This window comes from Panthera onca, chromosome B3 (assembly GCF_046562875.1).
Source record: "Panthera onca isolate mPanOnc1 chromosome B3, mPanOnc1 haplotype 2, whole genome shotgun sequence".
NCBI classification, from domain to species: Eukaryota; Metazoa; Chordata; class Mammalia; order Carnivora; family Felidae; genus Panthera; species Panthera onca.
The window spans coordinates 53,783,426-53,804,953 of NC_138344.1; the positions used below are offsets into that span (position 1 = coordinate 53,783,426).

The 21,528-nt window shown below is 37.6% G+C and overlaps 1 protein-coding gene across 19 annotated transcripts in view; it reads left to right on the plus strand.

Annotated features, from left to right (window-relative positions):
* Nucleotides 1-21,528, plus strand: part of ATP8B4 (ATPase phospholipid transporting 8B4 (putative)) — a 272,767-nt gene that overhangs the window by 53,209 nt on the left and 198,030 nt on the right. The window contains exons 1-3 of one of the 19 annotated variants that reach the window (XM_078448596.2): nt 6,193-7,589; nt 8,441-8,580; nt 8,872-8,938. The exons of 13 other annotated variants lie outside the window; for them this stretch is intronic. Coding sequence is in view for 2 of the 6 variants with exons in the window: in XM_060618563.3 (XP_060474546.2) it covers nt 9,633-9,683 (51 nt within the window). In the remaining 4 variants the exon portion in view is untranslated. 5 more of the 19 variants (XM_060618567.3, XM_060618569.3, XM_060618563.3 and 2 more) reach the window with 5 other exon arrangements.

Here is a 21,528-nt window from a genome sequence, read left to right on the forward strand (position 1 = left end):
TTAAATAAAGTAAGATATTGATAATAACAATGCTAGGAAGATACTGAAAAATGGGCTAAAGTCGTAAAACTTTGGTAGCAAGTATCACCCCCCAAATTAGCAAATCTGTGATACTAAAGGTATAGAAGTTGCTGCTGATGCAGTAGTAGAGAAACAAATGTAGCGACAGCAAGAAGACTACAGTATAAAGATTGCGGTGGTAGAGACCCCCACCCTGTCCCACCAAATAAGCTCTGTGTAAATGATAATAATTCAATGAGATATTTATTGATTACCTACTCTGTGCAAAGCATTTGGCGACTTAAGGAAATTTTCCTGACACTCTCAGCGTGGATATTAACAGGTAGATACATGACCAACTGTGATAGTAATAGCAATAGAGATAGTGACAATAGTAATAGCTCACACACACATAGTGCTTACCATGTGAAAAGTGTGGCTCTAAGCACTCTACTATACTAAACTTACTGAACTTAGCCACAGTTCAATGAATAAGAGCATATTTATTATCTTTTATCACCTCACTTTTGTGTGTAAAAACATTGAGGCATGGAGATCTCACTCAAGTGACTTGCTCAAGGTTGCACAGCTAGGTAGTGGCTCCCATTCTTATAGCTTGGTGTCCAGGGGCTTTGTACATTGCTGATCATCCACAAAACCCAGCCAGATGAAGTGAATCTCCATTTCCAGAACTAATAGGTGGCACAGCTGGAATTCTAATTCAGATTGGCCAGATTCCAAAGCCTATTTTTCTCATGATACCATAGTGCTCTTCTGACCAACCTGAAAAACAAACAGCACCAACAAAAGGACAAAATCTTCCAAATCCTCTCTCCTTCCCTCATATACCTATTTGTAAAATATTTATACTCTGGGGACAAAGACAGATAAAGGAGATACAAAATTTTACAAATGTGAGTCTAAGAATGACCTTAAATCTTACTCTTAGCATTTGTAAATGAGCACTTGGGAGAAAAATTTACACAAAGCTCAGATAAATGGTGTGATTTCCATAAGCACTAAGCCTGGCTGAGCAAATGTTTCTCTTTGAAGGCTGAAGGAAGATATTTCAATACCTAGAGAACCTTAATTTGTCAACAAAGCCTAAAGCTTCAAAGCACATTATAGGACATAACACAGGCTTAAAAAATGATCAAAAGTGCTTTTAAGAGCTAAAGGGTTTAGAACATTAACAAAAGACAAGGTTAATGATTCTAGGTGAAATTAATTGGTAAATTAGACATGAGATTGTGAAAACTGGAAGGTAGAAAACATAAAATTACAAGAGGGATTTTGGACTGCCAAGATGTGTACAGCAAAGTAGGATTGGAGACTCTAGGGAGAGCCAGCCAAGTGCTAGAATTATTATTCTCATTAGAAAGGAGTTCAAAGTTTTCCTGGTTAATAATAGGAATGAATAATGCAAGTAAGGAAAACAGTTGTTGTATTAAAATATGTTAATGTTAAAAATGTTAGAAAACTTGGTAAAGCCAGCCAAATATCCAGACTCGTTATCCCTATTAAAAGAAGTTCAAAGTGAATAGTAGAAGTTGTGAAAACCGTTGTAGTCGTATTAATATGTGTTGATGTCAAGAAATGTCAGAAAAAGCGTTAGATTAATTATGGTTACTTTCTGATTTTGTTTAAAAATAAATGATGTTGGAAAATTTAAAAAAATGAGGAAAAAGACGAGCAGGCTATTTTTAGTGGGCCCCAAAGTGCATGCTACAAGGCCTTATCTGCTTAGAATGGCAATGTGTTGCCTGCTACGGGGTTTGCTAAAACAGGGGCTATATATTCTGTTTTCTACCTGAGCATATACGATCTACTCAAGAAGAGAAGACTAACCCATGAGAACAAACTTGATAACAGGTAAAGAGGAAAAGATAATGCTAAATCCTAATTGTGCGATATGGCTTGTGAGTTTTTGAGGAAGTCTTGTCAGAGGAAATGGGAAGTGATATGGGCCTTGTTTGTTTGTTGTTTTACCACCTATATTAAGAAGGGGGGGAAATGGGCAAAGTCCTGTAGTTAGACCCAATTGGGCATGAGGGGTGTGTCATAGGAAATTAACATTCAGGTAGGTGAGATAAGATTGTTTAAGAAAACTTGAATATGAGGTAACAGGCTCCCAGGAGCTAAGGAGTCACAAAGTGAAAAGGGATTTTCTTTGCCTTCCAGATAAAATAGAGTAGGTATCCAAATGGAGATGCCCAGGTGATACAGAATGTAACTGGGTGGGCTTAAAACTGTAGAGTAGGGATATTAGTTGGAAGAAGATGCTTCGAGCTAGGAGAAAAATAGAACTTGTTGAGGAGTGATGGCTGACTTGTGGGGTGTGGAGGGAGAAACCCACATTTAGTTAGAAAAGGGAAAGGGGGGAGCCCAAGAAGGAGTAGGAGCAGCAAAGATTGAGGAGAACAAAGAGAGGACAGTGAGATGAAAGCCAGGGGAAAAGGAGCCTCTCAGGAAAGGGGGGGGTAGGGTTGCGTAACCATTCTAATGCTAGGTGCTCATCAGGTTAAGAGCTAAGGAAAAACATCTTTATTTTATTTTTAAAAAGATCTTTAATTTGAGTGTAGTTGCCACACAATGTTAAATTAGTTTCAGGCATACAGCATAGTGATTTGACAGATCTATATGCTATACTATGTTGACCACAACATATCTGTTCACCATACAGTGTTCATCACAATACTACTGACTGTATTCCCTGTGCTGTACCTTTTATTCCTGTGACTTAATCATTCCATAACTGGAAGCCTGTACTTCACTCCCCTTCATCCATTTTGCCCATCTTCCCCCTGCCTCCCCTGCAACCATCACTTTGTTCTCCATAGGTCTAATTCTCCTTTGGGTTTGTTCATTTATTTCATTTGTTTTGTTTTTTAGATTACGTATATGAGTGAGATCATATGGTATTTGTCTTTCTCAGTTGAACTTACTTAGAACGATACCTTCTAGGTCCCTCCATGTTGTAAATGGCAAGATCCTTTATATGGCTGTGTGATATTCAATTGTATATATATCATATCTTCCTTATCTATGTGTCCATAAACAGGCTGCTTCCATACCTTAGCTATTGTAAATAATGCTGCAGTAAACATAGGGGCACATACAGATTTTTGAATTTGTATTTTCATATTCTTTGGGTAAATACCTAGTAGTGAAATTATTGGGTCATATGGCATTTCTGTTTTTAATTTTTTGAGGAACCTCCATATAGTAAGAAAAACATCTTTAAATCAGAAGGGACCAATTGGAGGACCTGAAGAAAATACCTTTATTATTATTTTTTTAAAGATAATATTTGAGAGTCAGAGGCAGGAAAAAAATGCAAAAGTAGGGAGCATGGTATAGCCCATCATTAAGAATTTGCAACAAAAAGGAAGGAAATAGTATATAAGCTTTCAGGCTTAGTGAAATTAAGTACATTTTTGAATCAATCTCACATATTTTGGCTATCCAAATGCATGGGAAGGTAAAACTCTAAATATTTTTTTAGGGAGAGGGGAGACTCTTAAAATATCAATATGTTGAGACACATCTGAGTCCTGCTTTAATCTTCAGCCTGATGAGAAATTTGGGTTTCTCTTTCTTTTCTTCATGAGCAGCATAGCAGCAGCACCGATATGCTGTAGATCGTCACCAATAGGCCTGATTATTAGAGCAATTTATGCACCAACCAAAGAGTACAGATGATGACAAGCAGTGTGACAAGTTGGAATTAGTTGTGGAAAGTGCCAGTAACTTGCATTTGTTATGGGTTTCTGGTTGTTGGTTGTTGTGTTTTGTATTAGGGCATTCCCATAGCAACAGTGGCTTTTTAGCAAACATTGCAAATGTCTTCTATTTTGTGTGCTGTTAATACGTGTAAATTATTCTATGTTCTATATGACAGAAGTGTTTCCTTTATAAATAATTTATGTGGAGGATAAAAAGTAATTTTTGGGCTTTACTTCATTTTCTTTCTGGATTTAAGAGTTTAAAAGTATAAACATTTTATCTCTTTGACATCTGATTTATTTAAATAGTCTTATTCTTTGGCTAAGCATTTGTCTGATTCCTTGTTTCTTTTATTTGGTTGGTCTGTTTTAATCTTTTGTTTTAGACTCTGAATTCGTATTTCTCAATGTTCCAAAATGGTGCATTAAGGGGTAGTTAAAGAATCCAGTTAAACTCTACAACTCTGAAGTGTTTGTTACGTACCTGTTGCATGTTTGAGATAATTTTAGTGTCTTCATAAACTTGTTCCGTTTCATCTGTGTGTGAAGTAAACTTCAAGTAAAGCCACACAGATTTTTTTTTAATTTTAATTTCTTCATTGCAGTGACATGAAATTGAAAAGGTTCCAAGCAATGTGTAATTGCAGTTAGAAGAATTAAAATAAGCTAATTTTGGTGTTAGAATCTTAGCGCTCCATTGTTGCCTGGCTATTGCCAGGCAAAGAAATGAAAAGATGGAGCAGGAAGAGAAGTAACTTCCTGTGTGGAGTGAGCAACACAAATGCAGTTTCCTTTGTTGGCAAATGGTTTATGAAAGTAATCCATAAATCAATCATGTGGATAAAATTTGGCAAGAGTAGTAACAGTTGAGAAGTTAACGGAAAAACCACCAACCCCAACGGTTTCAAAGTGATTTTTATCTTGTTTTGTAGTTTTCTTTACTGGACCAAATAGTTTGGTTCTGTGAATCATACTATGAAAAGATGGCAATTACCATATTTTACATTTTATAGCTGGAAAATTAATCATTTGTGTTAATGTTTCAAATTCATGTCCACAATTATGAAACCAGTGGTCAGATTACTGTTGTATTTTGAATCTGGCTTTTTCTGCAGTTTCTTACAAAGGTAAGCTATTTAAGCATGAATGTCAAACTTGAAAATATATGAAATATGATGCTAGGAGTTGGTTAGGAGCTATATATGTATGTGTGTAAATGTATGTGTGTTGCATGAATGTGTGCATGTAAGTAAGGTTTTAGTTGTAACTATGTGTGTGCATCTTTGGAAGAATGTTCTGGCTTGACTAGAGAAAGCCTGTTCTTTGAGAAATTGAGCAGAGGACAGCAATCAGATTCCTATATACAGATCAGTGGTATAAACCTCTGGCTGTTGGTATACCTGTCTTGACTTCTCTAGAAGCCCTAAGTGTTCTGGGTTTCATTCATGCTCCTTGGTTGTCAAGCTTGCTGTGAAACAAGGTCATGTCATTATGGCTGTGGCTATCCAGGTGCATTTTGGATAGGTTGTGGATGGTGACATCCAGGGAAGAAAAGTTGTTTTATACAAATGATAAAACATGACTCACTTTTCAGGTACTGTAAGGAAGTTAGCTTAAGTGCATTAGAGAGTCTCAATTGTGGAGTTATCCTTTAAAGTTTTCCCATTCACTTCTGTCTCCAGAATTCTCACTGACTGCATATCTAGTCTTTATATCACTCTACAAGAGGGGAACTCACCACCTCTCTTCAGTGGGGAAGGGTGTGGAGTGTGGGGGGCCCACCTGGCTTAATTTTTCTTTAATTATTCTGATAATGCTCCAAAACTAGGGAGAATAGATAATTTCTGTTCCAAACCAGGGCACTTGTGAGAATGAAAGGGGATCCTATTAGTTATTTTGCCAAGACAGTGGGCATAAACCGGGACTGTCACTCTATCTATAACACATTTTCAACCTTTGTATTTAATGACTGAATTTGGAACTTTTCTGGTGCTCTGTTTTTGGATAGTTTTGATCATTAAACAGTTTTTCCTTCACTTGAGCCAAATTGATTTTCTCTTGCTTTATTATCTATTGGTTTATCTTCTGAGGCCAAAAGAGAGCCAACATGTCTTCTGGTTCACATGACAAACCTGATAATGTTTTTAAAATTCTAAACCTGGGTTCATTGAGTAGACTTATCTCCAGGACAGTCATCTGCAGTTTCCTCTTTTTTTTCTCCCAAAGATCTTCAGCTTTTCTATAATCCCTTAAAGTGGGTTGTTCCGAAGTCAAACACCATATTCTAGAAGTTATTTGAGTAGCTCGAAGTAGGAGAAGAATTATTAATGCATCTAAGATTGCACTGGCTTTTTGGTGATGATTAACTTATCTTAATCTCATACTAATCTCATTTTCATCATTAATGACAAAGACTGTCACATTTCTCTCTTTATCTTGCTTGTCATGGAATTTGGCACACAACTATTCCTTTGGTTATTGTGTCATATGCAGACTTAGGAGCATGTCTTCTACATCTTCACTGATGTCTAATCGAATGGGCCAATTGAATCAGGAGCTCTGGAAGTAGAGTCCAAGCATTAGTATATTTTTTAAAGCTTTCCAGGTAATTCTAATGAGCCAACAGGATTGAGAATCACTGTTATAAGTAAGTAATAAAAATATTGAGTATAACACATTTGAGACAGAACTATGTACCTTATCACTGGACACTTCCCTGTAGTTGCCATTGGACCATTAATCATTATGAATTGCTGACTTAACGAGTTTCCAGTTTCTATAATTAACTGTCCTTACCACCAACCTAATTTCTAGGCAGATTATTGCTTTCTATCTTAATAAGCAGAAAACTTTTTTTTTTTTTAAAGCTGTTACAGTGCTGGTTTAAATGGCTTCTATATGGAAGCAGAAGGATGGAATAAATAATTGAACTTTAAAGATTCCTTACCAAGTTGTGTTTCTATGATTCTTGCAAACCACTTAGTTCCATGTTGTGATATTTTAAATACTCTTGTAGACCAAATGCCACAAAAGCGCCATTGTTCTAGGCAAGACATTTTTGAGGTTAGAAGCACAAATGGGCTGAACTTCATAATGTTTCGCAGAGACAGCATTGTTCAGACATTTCTAGGTGAGAAAATAAGCTAAAGAAATATTGGATTTTTTTTCCTTCTCCTTTGCTCTCTGATATGGGAAAGTTAATAAACTGAAGATGTTGTGCTAAAAATGTGAAAAGTCTCTATGCTAGTGCCTATCTTATTTTGGCAAAAGTAGTTCTCTAGGTTTTGTACTGGAAATTACTGTATCATTTTGTATTTTTTCCAGTTGGGCTTATCAGCCTTGTATTGAGTAATTAGTAGGTGTTTGTCACTTTGTTAAGTACTTTAGAGACTTAAAAAAGTATAAAATAAGTCTTAGTCCTTTAAGAGTTTGCTATCCCCTTGGGATTTTATATACACAAATGAAATAACAGTATAAGGCATTGTAATACTAAGTATAAAAATACGTGGTGTTAGACTTACAATTAGCATTTTTACTATATCTGGGTAAGGAAGACAATTTTCTAAGAGATGAATATTTTCTTGAAGTTCATATTGTTAATAATGTCTTTTTAAAAAAATTACAAAAGAATGATAAAATACAATGTTGCATTTATATAAAAATGGTCTGACTTGATTTGGAAACCTACTAATTTGCATTGCACTTCAGACCCTGTCTAGATTTGGGGAACCATTTGGCCACTCAAAAAGTCAAGTGTCAGTCACCTTTAAGCCCATCTCAGCCTAAACTGACAGAAGAAAATGATGAACTCATTCAAAAGTACTCCTGGGGTATATTGAAATTAAATTTTTTTGAGTATGAAAGGTAGTTGATTTTTTGTTTAATTCAAATGTGAATTATATATATAATATATAATAAATGAAGTACTGATTTTAAGTGTACTTAAATATATATATTTAATATTTAATATATATATTTAATATATATAATATAAGTGTACTTAAATATATATATACATATATGATGTGTATATATGTCATATATATGATGTATATATATATATCATAATTAACTGTCCTTACTATATATATACATATATGATTACTTAAAATCAATACTTCAAATATTTTAACATAGGGAATAATTCTGAATTTGTTTTATGAACAAATAATTACAGATAATTTCCTGAAGCCATAAAGGCCTATATGCTGTTGTCTGTGCAAATGATCAGTATTTTGCACTTAAGCATTAAAAAAAAAAAAAGGGTTTCTTGCACCTGCATTTCTTCTCCTCACTCTGCCATGTTCCCCCTTGCTTTCATATACCTATGGAATTTCTTCCACGGTCCCATGTTTTCCAACTTAATGCTTGGTCTGATCTTTTATTTGCAAGAGCTTAAATTGAAAGTGTGTCCTGAGAAACTTAACAGAAGACCATGGGGGAGGGGAAGAAAAAAAAAAAGAGAGGGAGGGAGCCAAACCATAAAAGATTCTTAAAAACTGAGAATAAACTGAGGGTTGATGGGGGGGGTGGGGGGGGTAGGGAGGGGAGGGTGCGTAATGGGTATTGAGCACCTGTTGGGATGAGCACTGGGTGTTGTATGGAAACCAATTTGAAAATAAATTTCATATTAAAAAAAAAAAGTAAAGTGTATGAAAAAGCTCCATTTTTTTCTCCAATGATTTTTTTTTTCATTCAATGTATTTTTCTTGAAGGATTGAAGGAGAAGTCCAGAAGAATATCTTCAGCTCAGTCAAAAGGACGCTTTGTCTTTATAGTCTAAGTCCTGGTGTAAGGCATTTATCTGTGGTGATGCAGCTGCATGGTCTGCTGGTGAAATCAAGTATCTCTGAAGGTTCATAATCTATAGTGCACAAATGGGACTGTTTTGGATTTGTACTAATGTAAATTGTTTACATAGCCTTTTGAAAAAAATGCATGCAACCTATCTTATATCTCAGAAATTTGTCTTTATCAATATTCTGAGAGGTTATTTAATACTTTGCTTCTTGAAGTGTGTTCCACAGACCTCAGACCAGGAGCTTATTAGATATGCAGAACCTCCCTGCCCCCCAACAAACTATTGAGTCAGAATCTGTATTTTAACCAAATTCCCAAAGGATTCATATACACATTTGCATTTCAGAAGGACTAGACCAATCCTCTATTTTTTGTCTTAGGAGTGCCCTAAAGATTTTGAAAAAAGCAAACAGGTGAGGAGGGAAAAGACATTTAATTATGAAGCATAATGCTAATGCTTTAAATGTGTTTTCTTAATCTTCATAACTCTGCGTGGTAGGTATTATTACCCATATTTTATAGACGGGGACACTCAAGATTGGAGGGACTAGGAAATAATGTTCTAAGGTTACTTAGTTGGTAAAACGTTTCAGTTCGCAGAATCCAAGCCCTCACTTTTTCCTAATAGTCAATTATTTCTTAAGGCAATTGGCATTCACCAAGTACTTATTAACTGGATTAATATTCTTTATGGCAAATATGACTTAGATTTTTTGGGAAAGTGTCTTCAAGAAGCTCTTGAGGCTTTCCTGAAATAAGGCTTGCAAGGAGAGTAATCTTAATTGATAAATTTTAAATTGGAGGTTTGATTTATTTTCTTCCATGTGTAACTCCTTTCTTTAAGGCACATCTGCCTCCTTAACTGTATCCCTTCCCTTTTCCGTTCCCTCCTCCCTTCCTTGTTCTCTGCCTCCTCTTTCTCCTTTGCAATAGCTCCTGTCAAAATAGCTGCCTCTGTCATGAGTAAGAACGCACACAATGAAAAGTATTTGATATCATGATTTTGCTACAGAAACCTGGCATTTTTCAATAGCATTTTCAGGGAAACAGTGGGGCTTGTTCATAAATGCAAAACCCAGTTTGAATTCACAGTGTGGATGGTGTACAATGTTGGTGATACAGGCTGTGAGAAGTCCCTTCCTCAAGATTATGCTAATGGTAAGTGAAGTGCTTTCAGGAGCAGCTATTTATGGATGGACTATCTCATTCCTTCTACTTTCCAGCTTCCCTCCCCATATCTGACTTCCCATCTCTACCTAGTTGCCTGGCACTTTGCTATTTCCAAGATATTTCCTATCAGGAAGGAGATCTTCTTCACATTGAAGAATTAGAAATTAATGTGTCTTCCCTTGGGTATCAAGTCAAAATGGAAGGCAACAGCCAGAGAACATGTTTGACACAAAGAGTTGGCCTATAATACATGGTCATATAATAGGTGTGTACAGTTTTTTGGTAGAGGGGTTCTCTGAATCATTACTATAGTTGACCCCTTATTTGTTCATTTATTTATATATTTATTTAACAACCATAGTTATTAAAAATTAAAAGTATTATTTGTTTCTATAATTTATTTTTTTATAATTCACCTCCAAGTTAGTTAGCATTTGGTGCAACAATAATCTCAGGAGTAGATTGCTTAAGCCCCTTACCCATTTAGCCCATCCCCCCTCCCACAACCCCTCCAGCAACCCTCAGTTCTCCATATTTAAGAGTCTCTTATGTTTTGTCCCCCTCCCTGTTCTTATATTATTTTTGCTTCCCTTCCCTTATGTTCATCTGTTTTGTATTTTAAAGTCCTCATATGAGTGAAGTCATATGATATTTGTCTTTCTCTGACTACTAATTTCGCTTAGCCTAACACCCTCTAGTTCTACCCACATAGTTGCAATGGCAACATTTCATTCTTTTTGATTGCCGAGTAATACTCCATTGTGTGTATGTGTGTGTGGGGTGTACACACACACCACATCTTCTTTATCCATTCATCCATTGATGGGACACTTGGGTTCTTTCCATACTTTTGCTATTGTTGATAGTGCTGCTATAAACATTGGGGTGCATGTGTCCCTTCAAAACAGCATACCTGTATCCCTTGGATAAATACCTAGTAGTGCAATTGTTGGGTCATAGAGTAGTTCTATTTTTAATTTTTGGAGGAACCTCCATACTGTTCTCAAGAGTTGCTGTGCCAGTTTGCTTTCCCACCAGCAGTGCAAAAGAGATCCTCTTTCTTTGCATCCTTGCCAGCATCTGTTGTTGCCTGAATTGTTCATGTTAGCCGTTCTGACAGGTGTGAGGTGGTATCTCATTGTGGTTTTGATTTGTATTTCCCTGATGATGAGTGATGTTGAGCATTTTTTCATGTGTCGGTTGGCCATCTGGATGTCTTCCTTGGAGAAGTGTCTATTCATGTCTTTTGCCCATTTCTTCACTGGATGATTTGTTTTTTGGGTATTGAGTTTGATAAGTTCTTTATGGATTTTGGATACTATCCCTTTATGTGATATGTCACTTGCAAATATCTTCTCCCATCCTGTTGGTTCCCTTTTAGTTTTGCTGATTGTTTCCTGCATTGTGCAGAAGCTTTATATTTTGATGAGGTCCCAATAGTTCATTTTTAAAAATTAAAAGTATTATTAAAAGCTAAATTATAAAGGGCAACGATTACTGAGGAACTGCTGTGTGCCTGGCATGGGGGTGAGAACCATAGAAGTCAACAAGACTCAGTAGTATTTTTCCTCAAGGAGCTCACAGTCCAGTTGGGGCTCTTCTTCAGGTCTGGGATCAGTTGATTTCCTAGGAGCCCAGGGAGGGGGTGCTGTGGGCCATGACTGGCTTGGCCTAAGCAGGTGTTTTTAGCCTTCCTGAGTGTCAATTTCCTTACTGAGGATATAGACAAAATCCCCCTGGAAAGGACTATTGTGGGAAGAGAATGTCTAAAATGGTTTGACATCCTTTGTTGTTATAAATAAGATAATAACCATTTGGGAAAACCAGTTTCTCATAAAATCCTCAGGCCACATGTCAGACTCCTAGGTTTCCCCTCCTCCACACTCTTCAAATCCTTTGTCTTATTTATATCACCACAGGTGACCCTCGTGGAGGGACACAGAGCACAGGCTTCTCTTCCCATGAAATGCCTCCTGATACTATTCTGCCAAATGCAACAATCTCTCTGGCTTTTTTCTCCCCCAAACTGATACACTTGCATAGGAGTCAGGATGAACTTTGTTTTTGAACACTTACCCCAGATGGAGTGAATCAGGAGGAGGAATGTATCAGAGGAATGCACTGGGGAAAAGGAATGAGAAGGAAGTAGAATGAGATGGTGGAGAAGGTGTAGGTGATGCAACCAGGAGCTCCTCATTCACTCACTCACTCACTCACTCACTCACTCATTCACTCATTCATTCCTTTATTCAGGAAACAGGGGAGAGGATCTGGTCTGCTTTGGCCACTCACTGTTATTCCTAGCTGGCCTCACTAGGATGGGGTGGATCATTAACTATTAAATAAACAAATCCCCACTATAACTCACCCTGGATCCTAATACTTAGAATTGTTCCTGTGAGAAGCAGCTCAGCAACTTAGACCATCTGTCTTAGTGAGTTTTGATTGGAGACTCACATTTGAAGCCACTGTGTATTTTCTCTGCCCACATCATGGTAGCTCTTGCTCTGCTAGGCACTCACATGAGCTTCTTATTGAATCTCTGTGTCAGATCCTGCAGAAGACAACTGCCTATGTTTATGTATGTCTCTAGGGAGCTCTGTTTCCAGTTCCCTGAAGCAAATTTAGTCTTTGTTTAACTCAGACCATTCTAAGTGAAACTTCCAAATTTGGTGAAAATTCACTAAACTCTTTGTAGATGATGTCATCACAAAAAATAAAAGATCAACACTTCAATTTATTTATAAATTACTATTGTTGTTACTGTGTTTTAATGACAGAAGATGCTTTTGAAGCCTCTTTCTTTTTCCCATTCCATGTAGAGAATTTTCTTTTCCTGTGTCCCAACCAGTTCTTGATCCTTCCCTTTCAAAACCTCTACTCTCAATTAAAAACTATTCAACAAACAAAAATCACAAAGGCAGGTGATGTGGTTTTTCTAAACTTAGATTTATTGCACAGCACCCTGAAGAGGGTGGGAATTCAGAGATGCACTTACTTACTTATTTGATCCCCAGGGGTTCAGGAGAAGATTGCATGGTGTTATTTGTGTAGCAACCTAGTGTAAGAGGTAGAGTCCTAGAAAGGATAAGACTACTTGTAGTGTGTTATTAAAACCCCTCAGCCCTTTGGGAAATTCATTATGGGTGTCTCCTCATTAACTGGACTTTTCCATTGTGCTTTTGTTATTATAAATGCTGAGGTCTTGCCTGAAATTTGGCCTAGTTCCCAGATGGCATAGCAGTGTGAACATGGTCTAATTTTTAGTCCTCATAAACAAAGCAGCTCATATAGACTACATTGTCCAAAGACACTCTGGTGGTTCAGGAAATGGACCTGAGCAAACCAGCTTCATTTCAATGCAAATAAATGTCCACTCTGGTCCTCGAAGGCCTCTACAGCCCTAGAATGAGATGGGCAAATAGGTCAAAGCTGAGGACCTACTCCCTGTAGATGTTAGATCTATATGGAGGAGGCACAGAAGAGCTTTGGTAAGCAGAAATAGGCAAACAAATCATTAGGGATGCCCAGTGAATGTCCCACTGAAATACAACTTTTGATTTCTTTCCTCTTGTGTATGGCTTCCTTTTGTTTTATATCTTAGCTCTCTGGAGAAGGCATATACTAGGTCTCTCTCTGTCTCTATATAATTTTAATAGTATTTTTGCTTTTTTTCAGATGTCACAAAAGAAAAGTTTTATTTGGACCTAGTTAAAAGCCTTTATATGTTCTATGCATCTAAACACCCTGGAGGAAAAAAAAATTAGTGTGATTAAATTAATCCCAGAGGGAAATTTAATTTGTTCCCCTGGTAATTGTCCAAAATTAGTTCTTTGTAGACAAATTACTATTCATAGGCCATTTACTAGTTCTACAACAGTCTTGCAGAAGCTGGAACACTACATTAAATTCTGAGGGTAGAAAAGAAAACAAGGCTTATGATACTGCCAGGCAGATTTGCTCTGGGGGGAGACTGAGGCCTGAAAGCTTGCCTAGCCACTGTCTATGTTTGTGAAGTCTAGAGGGGAAATGGAGCTCCCTAGACAAGCCTGATGATGCTGTCCCTGAGTTGAAGGGACTGAGAGTAACTGCTCTAGGTGGTTGAATTCATGTGCACCTTACACTGTCTCAGTTTTGAGAGGTTCTTTTCTTTACCAAAGAATATTATAGGAAGGTTAGTGGATTTATTAATCAAGAGGGAGTCCAGATATTGCTTGTTTCTGACTAATTTCCTAGGAAAAACATACCATTTGGGAGAACACATGACTCTACAAAAGAGCTTTTATGGGCAGCCCTTGTAATTGCTCTAGGCCTCAGTTTCTTCTTCTGTAAAATGGTGCTGAAGTCACAACAGCTCATTAAATTTTTTGGAGATTATCTGAGATGATGTATGTACAGTGCTTGGCACAGTGCTTAGCCTGTGCAGGGAGACACTACATGTTAGCTGGTGTCATTGCATGAAACAGACATCATTACACACAAAGTCATACTTTCTTCATTTTGCATCCACTTCTTGGTGACACATGGGCCACACTCATTTTCCCTGATTATAACAGTGTTTAGTCTAACAGTTTTCAAACTTTTTAAGCATGTTCCCTACTTATAAAAATAAGACCGTCCTGTGCCTATTGATAGATGAATGGATAAAGATGATGAAATACTAGTCAGCCTTCAAAAAGAATGAGGTCTTGCCATTTGCAACAACATGGATGGACCTAGAGGGTATTATTATATTAAGTCAGATAAGTCAGAGGAAGACAAATAAAACTTAGATGTGGAATGTAAAAAACAAAACAAATGAACAAACAAAAACCAGCACCAGACTTCTAAATACAGAGAACAAGCTGGTGGTTGCCAGATGGGAGGGTAATGGTAGGATGGTGGAAATAGGTAAAGAGGATTAAGAAGTACAAACTTTAAGTTATAAAATAAGTAAGTTGCAGAGATACAGCATTTGGGAATATAGGTAAGAATACTGTAATAACGTTGTATGATTACACTTATTCATGGCGAACATTGAGTAATGTATGGGATTGTCAAATCACTATGTTGTACACCTGAGACTAATTTAATATTGTGTGTCAACTATACTTTATTAAAAAGAAGTAGATCCAAATATGTTGCCCAGATCAAATACCTAGTTAGAAAAAAAGAAAACCTTCCCAATATACGTATATTTACCTTGTGTTTGTATGTATAGATCCATATATACTTACATTACATATATATATACAGACATATATATACACATTACATTATATATATATATATATATATATATATATATATATATATAAATGTAAGTATGTATGTTTGTGTATATAAAGAGTTAAGACAATCTGTACATTAAACATTAATAACCGCAACTTTAAATTTCTTTGTTAAAACATACACAGAAGTTACTATTTTTTTTAATAGCCTGAAGGACTGTTGGGTGTCCCTTGGAGGACAGATGCCACAGTGGTCTCATCAGAAAGGATAATCCTGAAGTTGCCTTAACCTGAAATGTCAAATGTGCAGGCTTCCTAAGGGAGTCTTGGTAGGCAAGGTGTTCCTGTATTGTTACTCACTTCATAGCATTGATCATTTTCTTTAACTGTGTCATCAGTGTACAAGTTTGTCTGTGTATTCCTGCCTCTCTTCCCATGACTAGAATACAAACTTCCTCCGGGAAGGCTGGGACTTTGTCTATTCATATCTGCAGTCCTGGCTCAATGACAGTGCCTGTCACATGAAAGGCCCTTAGTTGTATGAATGAAGGAATGCTGGGGACAATGTGCCCTCCCCACCAATGCCTTATTCCTATTGGGGATCCCAGGCTCAGAAGAACGTTATGAAGATGGTGGTGGTGGTGATGACAGTGCGGTTTATTGATGGCCGTCTGTAAGGCCTCGTCTGTGGCTTGACCCGCAGTCAGCAGTGTTCACAGAGGAGTACTATCATCTTGCCCTGCCTCCCAACCTTGAGGGCTATACACTCCTCACTGGGCACCGTTTGACTAACACTGAGGAGTTGTGGTTCTGCCTGGGGTCGGTGAGGCGCCACACACCCAATCTCCAGGCTTATGTGCCCCGTGTGTGAGTTCTTTTGGGACCTTTGCATAACCAAGGGTGTGTCACATATTTCCTGAGTGGTGCAAATGTCTTTAGGCCACTTCCTTTTTTATGCAAGTGTCCTGTGCACACCATCACATTTTGGGTTTTATTTTATGGTTTAGAGATAATTTCTCTTTAAGAGTCAGGACTGTTTCTCCTTCTGAAGTGAATATTGTACCATCTTTCTCTGCCTCCTCTTATGGCAAGAATGTTAGGCTCTTTCCCCCCCTCAAGCTCCCTGACTGTTACTTTTTACAGCTGTCACGACATAACAATGTTTCATCAAATGTGGGAAGATCTGAGAGGGCTGAAACTGTGGTGCTCATTGCGAAAGCTCCTGGGGTTTGGCCTGTGGGATCACAGACGCAGGCAACGTCCTGGGACAACCACCAGATGCGTTTTGGCTTGGCCTTCTGTGACTCATTCCTTAAGGCAAATATAGAGATGAAAGTACACTATTATATAAAAATGTAAACTGATCTTGTATATATTATTAATGTTCTTAACTGGTATTTGGTTGATTGGGCGTAAAAGAGAAATTGAGTCAAAGTGACTTAGATAATAAAATAAGTGAATAGATAAAAAACCAAGAAGTCCTGAAATAGGGCAAGCTGGCCTCAGGAGAGGCTTGGTCTAGTTTCTTTCTCTGCATTTCTTGGCCCTGAATCTTCAGTGTAGATTTTATTTCTGGCAGCCTCCCCACTCAGGGTCCCAAGATGCTGTCAGTGATTCTTAGGGCTCTTTGCTTCCAGGTTGGAATTCAGTAGGAAAGAGAAAGCCAACAATTCTAGCAAATTCCCAGAATTGACATGGTTCACGTGCTAATCCCTGAACTCAAGATTGTAATTAGGAAGATGGGCCATGTATTTGGTTTTAGCTATTCTGGGTTTGACCCTGGAGTTATCGATGAGAATTGAATCTATCCTGACCACAAGACTAAGAAATTTGCAGCACTGTTAGCTCAGGGGAAGGGAAAAATAGTCAAATGTCTGTTACACCTAGCATTAAAATAAGACTGGATTTGTAGCACTAAGTTTGTTTTTTGATATTTGATTTTTATGGCTGATGTGTCCCACATTCCCCAAATATTAGGCTTAGTTTCCATTTCTGGTTGTGGTGTCCATAAGTGTTTCTGGCTTTCTGCCTTTTGGGCATATGGTGACTTGTTCTGATCAATGAGTTTGAGCCTTTGGGATGAAGCATAAATTTATAGGTAAGAAACCCTTCAGAGCATTCTCTTCCCTCTGGAACTGTAATTGCAAGTGTCTGAGATGGTGGCTGGTCCATTGTGAGTAACTATGATGAAACGGTCTCCCTGCTGGCTCATGTTGAATAAGTAGCACGAGCAAGAAATAAACCTTTATTATTTTAAGCCATGAAGACTCTGGAGTTGTTTGTTACTATGGCATTGAATTTCCTAAAGCCATTTGGATTATTTGGGGACCCTTCACAGAAATCTTATATTTGTCTAATTCTTTCAAAGTAAAACTCAAAAATGCTTTCACATCTATGATCTCATTTAATCTCCACAATAGTCCTATAAATATGTAGGTGAGAAATATTATTAGCTCCATATTTCCAGTGGAAGAATTTAAGTAAACTCCCCAAATGCTCTGTTTACTAATTTAGCAGTGTTTGTTATTTTCTATTTGCTTTGTTTTCTTAAGCAATATGATTACACAATAAAATCTCATTATAAAAAATAATGCCTCTCATTTTGCTAATATTGAGTTTGATGTTCCACCTCTGAAGAATTTATCATTTTTACTTTACTTTTTCCTGTACCAAATAGTTAATGTGAAAATGTAAAGGACTTTGGCCAATGCTGCTTCTGTCAGAAAGCTAAACAAAAAGAGTGGTTATTTATACTATTTACTTGCATTGAACTTTGTCAGGGACCAAGAGAATCACTCTTGAGGGGGTCTGAAAGAGAACACGGGAAACTGTAATCATACATCAGGCAATAGATAACCAGAGCTCCTACAGCAGGGGTTGACTCAAGAGGAAAAGGTAGATATACAGTGTTATTTTCCTTGGTAAGAAAGTGGCAGCAGACCAGAAATTCAGAGTGGAGGCGAGAGCAGGGGATGATTGATCTGAAAGCAGAAGAGAGATCTGCTTTGCCCTGAATTGGGGAAGTACACTGCTGAGGAGTGGGCTCTGGAAGCAGAGTCCCTGGGTTCAAATCCTGGTTCCATCACTTATCTGTTATATAACCTTGCTTATACATATTACTTAATCTCTCCAAGCCTGGGATTCCTCTTCTATAGAGTAAGGATAATAGTACCTATTGCATAAAGGTATTGTGAAGATAAAATAAGCTGTAAAATTTAAAGTTTTCAGAATAGTATGCATAGGAAGAGCTTGATAAATACCAGCTGCTCTTTTATATTATTATTATTATTCATTGTCAACCTTTTTGTCACCCTCTGTTTTAAGCCACCCATCATCTCTCACCTGGACTAATTAAAAAACCTTCTCATGGTCTTCTCTCATCTATTCTTGTGTCATTTCCAACTTGTTCTCCACTCTAGCTACTGTGATATTTTAAAATTAGAAGTTCTTCAGGTTACTCCTTTGTTTAAAGCCATTCAGTAGTTCCCTCTTCACTTAAAATTTTAGTTTTTATGATAAACACCAAATTCTTAGTATGTCTTTCAGGGAACTTCTCTCTCTAGCCTCAGTTTGTGCTGACCCCTTTACTACAGCCTCATAGTCCCCTTTTTAGACCCCCAAGTGAGCCATCTTTTGCCTACTTTAGGGCCTTTGTGTTAATATATTTTAGAGGAGCGATGTTTTTTTTCCCCCTCATCCTGATGTTGTCTTCCTGGTGGAGGGATCTCTACTGTGGCAACACTTTTCTCTCCACCCCTTTACTCTATGGTGGAGTTACTTATTCAATGTGTCAATCTTGCAGGGATCTCTGGGCCTTCCCAGCTCAGCTCTGTCCTCTTCCTCTTGGAAGCAAGCTTCCTATAGAGAACTGGTGTTCTCTGATATTCCTCTAGGGGTAGAACCTTTCCCACTACATGGGAGGCCTCCTGTGGTCCAGGATTGCCTATGACATCTTGGGGTCAGTTAACTAGCCCACCTGGCTAACAAACTAAGTTTGTTAACAAACTAACTTTGTTAAACCACTAAGTTTCTAAGTGGTCCGTGGTAGAAAAGAAAAGTGCTAAGAGGATAGAAGTAAAGATCTTCTGTGCTATATAATGGCATGAATTGTAGTAAAATTTGACTGTAAGCCAATAGGTTGATCAGTGAAGTGACTGAATATTTAAGGTCTTATCAATACCTACGTCCTTGGACAAGCAGTAGAAATAGAACCACTTTTTCCCTTTTGATTGAAAAAGAAAGGTAAATGTGTCCAGAGATCCTCCAGGAGGGGGAGCACTCGTTCTTTGTTCCCAATCATAGCTGTGAGGGTTTGCATCATCTGTGACTAAGTCACAACAGAGCCAGAAGAACAACACAATCATTGCTATATGTCAAGTTAAACAAATAGAAGAAAATCGTCACAGTCCCCATTTGGCATTATCACTTTATCCCACACAATTGTCTTTTTACCTATGTGGAATTCAGTTTTGTAGAAGATTTTCTTTATAATTCCTGTCATGGTTTTGAGCTTCCCAGCAGATGTTCCATCTGTCCTTTTACAAGATACAGACTTAACCTCATTTTAGTTTCAACTTAGAAGAAAATATAAAACAGTTAAGTATATGTGATTTTTTTTTTATTAACTGCTTTTTCTCCTTAGCTTTCCTCCTCCCTATTCTTTTCTCCAAGTCCCTTCCTCAGAAACCTGTTACGTGATTAGCAGCTCTCACAGCCTTTCTTCCAGCCCACACCTTGAGTTGATAGCTCACTGCAAAATAGTCATCATCAGCTTACAGAAGAGTTTGCAGGACATGACTGTGCATCAGACCAACTAAGCTGGGAATTCTCCGCTTGGCACCTCTCTTACTCTCCCACAGCTTCTTGCACAGAGCTAGACACACTGATTCCTGGTAAATTTGAAAAATGGCTATTTAACAGGGGACCATATTTTCTTTAAACAGGTAGCAGCGATTACTAGGAGCCAGTGTAGTTTGACTTAAAACCAGTCACACAGGCTGAGTTTTAAAATACAAGTGGCTGAAAAAGCTTATTTTTTTAATTAAAAATGTTTTTCTGTGTCTGTGGGTTTTTTTTTTTGTTTTGTTTTTTGGGGGGAGTCTTTAGTTTTGTCCTTTATAATGTGTTAGTCTAGGGGCATCTGGGTGGCTCAGTCAGTTGAGCTTCCGACTTTGGCTCAGGTCATGATCTCATGGTTCGTGGGTTCGAGCCCCGTGTTGGACTCTGTGCTGACAGGTCAGAGCCTGGAGCCTGCTTCCGATTCTGTGTCTCCTCCTCTCTTTGCCCTTTCCATGCTCATTTTCTGTCTCTCTCTGTCTCTTAATAATAAATAAATGTTAAAAAAATTATAGTGTATTAGTCCATACAGCTTTGGAAGAATAGCTAAAAATTGAAATTGTTTTAATTCTTTTTAATGTTTATTTATTTTTGAGAGAGAGATGGAGACAGACTGTAAAGTGGGGGAGGAGCAGAGAGAGAGAGAGAGGGAGACGCAGAATCCAAAGCAGGCCTTAGTCTCTAAGCTGTCAGCACAGAGCCTGATGTGGGGTTTGAACTCACGAAGAGCAAGATCATGACCTGAGCAAAGTTGGCTGCTTAACTGACTGAGCCACCCAGGTGCCCCTGAAATTTTTTGATGACACAAAGCTAGGAGGAATATTTAATACTTTGATAGTATATTTAAAATTATTTTTTTCATTAGATTAGTATAATAGGAATATATCAAAGATGTCAATATTTGAGAAAATCAATGGTAAATGTTTCGGAAGGGAGTATCTGATTTCATAGTGATTTATGAAGAAGTGATCTACATATTTTAGTTCATCAAAACTCAATAAACAGTGAGCTACAACTGCCAAAATGCTGATGAAGTTTTAAGGCATGTTAATACGATATTCCAGAACACAGAACATCAAAGTTTCTACTGTACTTGGATTGGTTGTGTTTGGTTTTGGGCGACATGTTTTAAGAGAGATGCAGAGAGGCTGGGATAGATCTAGAAGAAACTGATCAGGAAGAGATGCCGATAAAATAAGTCATGGAATGGCTGAGGGGTTTGAGAATGTCTAGATCAGAGTAAAGATGATTTGGGGAATCCTAGGAGTGGTCTTCAAATATTTGAAGGTTTCCAACATTTAAAGGGCTTAGCCTTTGTCTGGGGGACCTGGGGGATGGAATTTGGCACATGGTAAAAAGTTACGGAGAGGCAGATTTGGGTTTCTCATAATAAAGACCTTTCTATCAATTCCAGTTCTGAAATAGAAAGAGGCTGCTTTGTGAGGTGGTCAGTTTTCCATCACAGAAGACTTTTAAAGACCTGACTAGGATTCCCCTTGTCAGAATTATCTAAAGAATGGGAAGGTGGACCAGATGATCTCTAGTTTATTCAGACTTCACGGCTCTAAGTACAAGCACAGTGTTGCATACAGTAGGTGCTCAAGCAATATTTGCCAAATGAATGAATACATAAGAGTAAAAAATTTCAGAGGCAGACTCGTACTTGATACATTTTTAAGTCATGGTTTATTTTATGGCATTGGACAGTAATTTCAACTATATCAGGAGAGTGTCATTTTGGGAAAAATGAACACCTTGGGCCACATAGAACTTAAAATTTTCTCGGT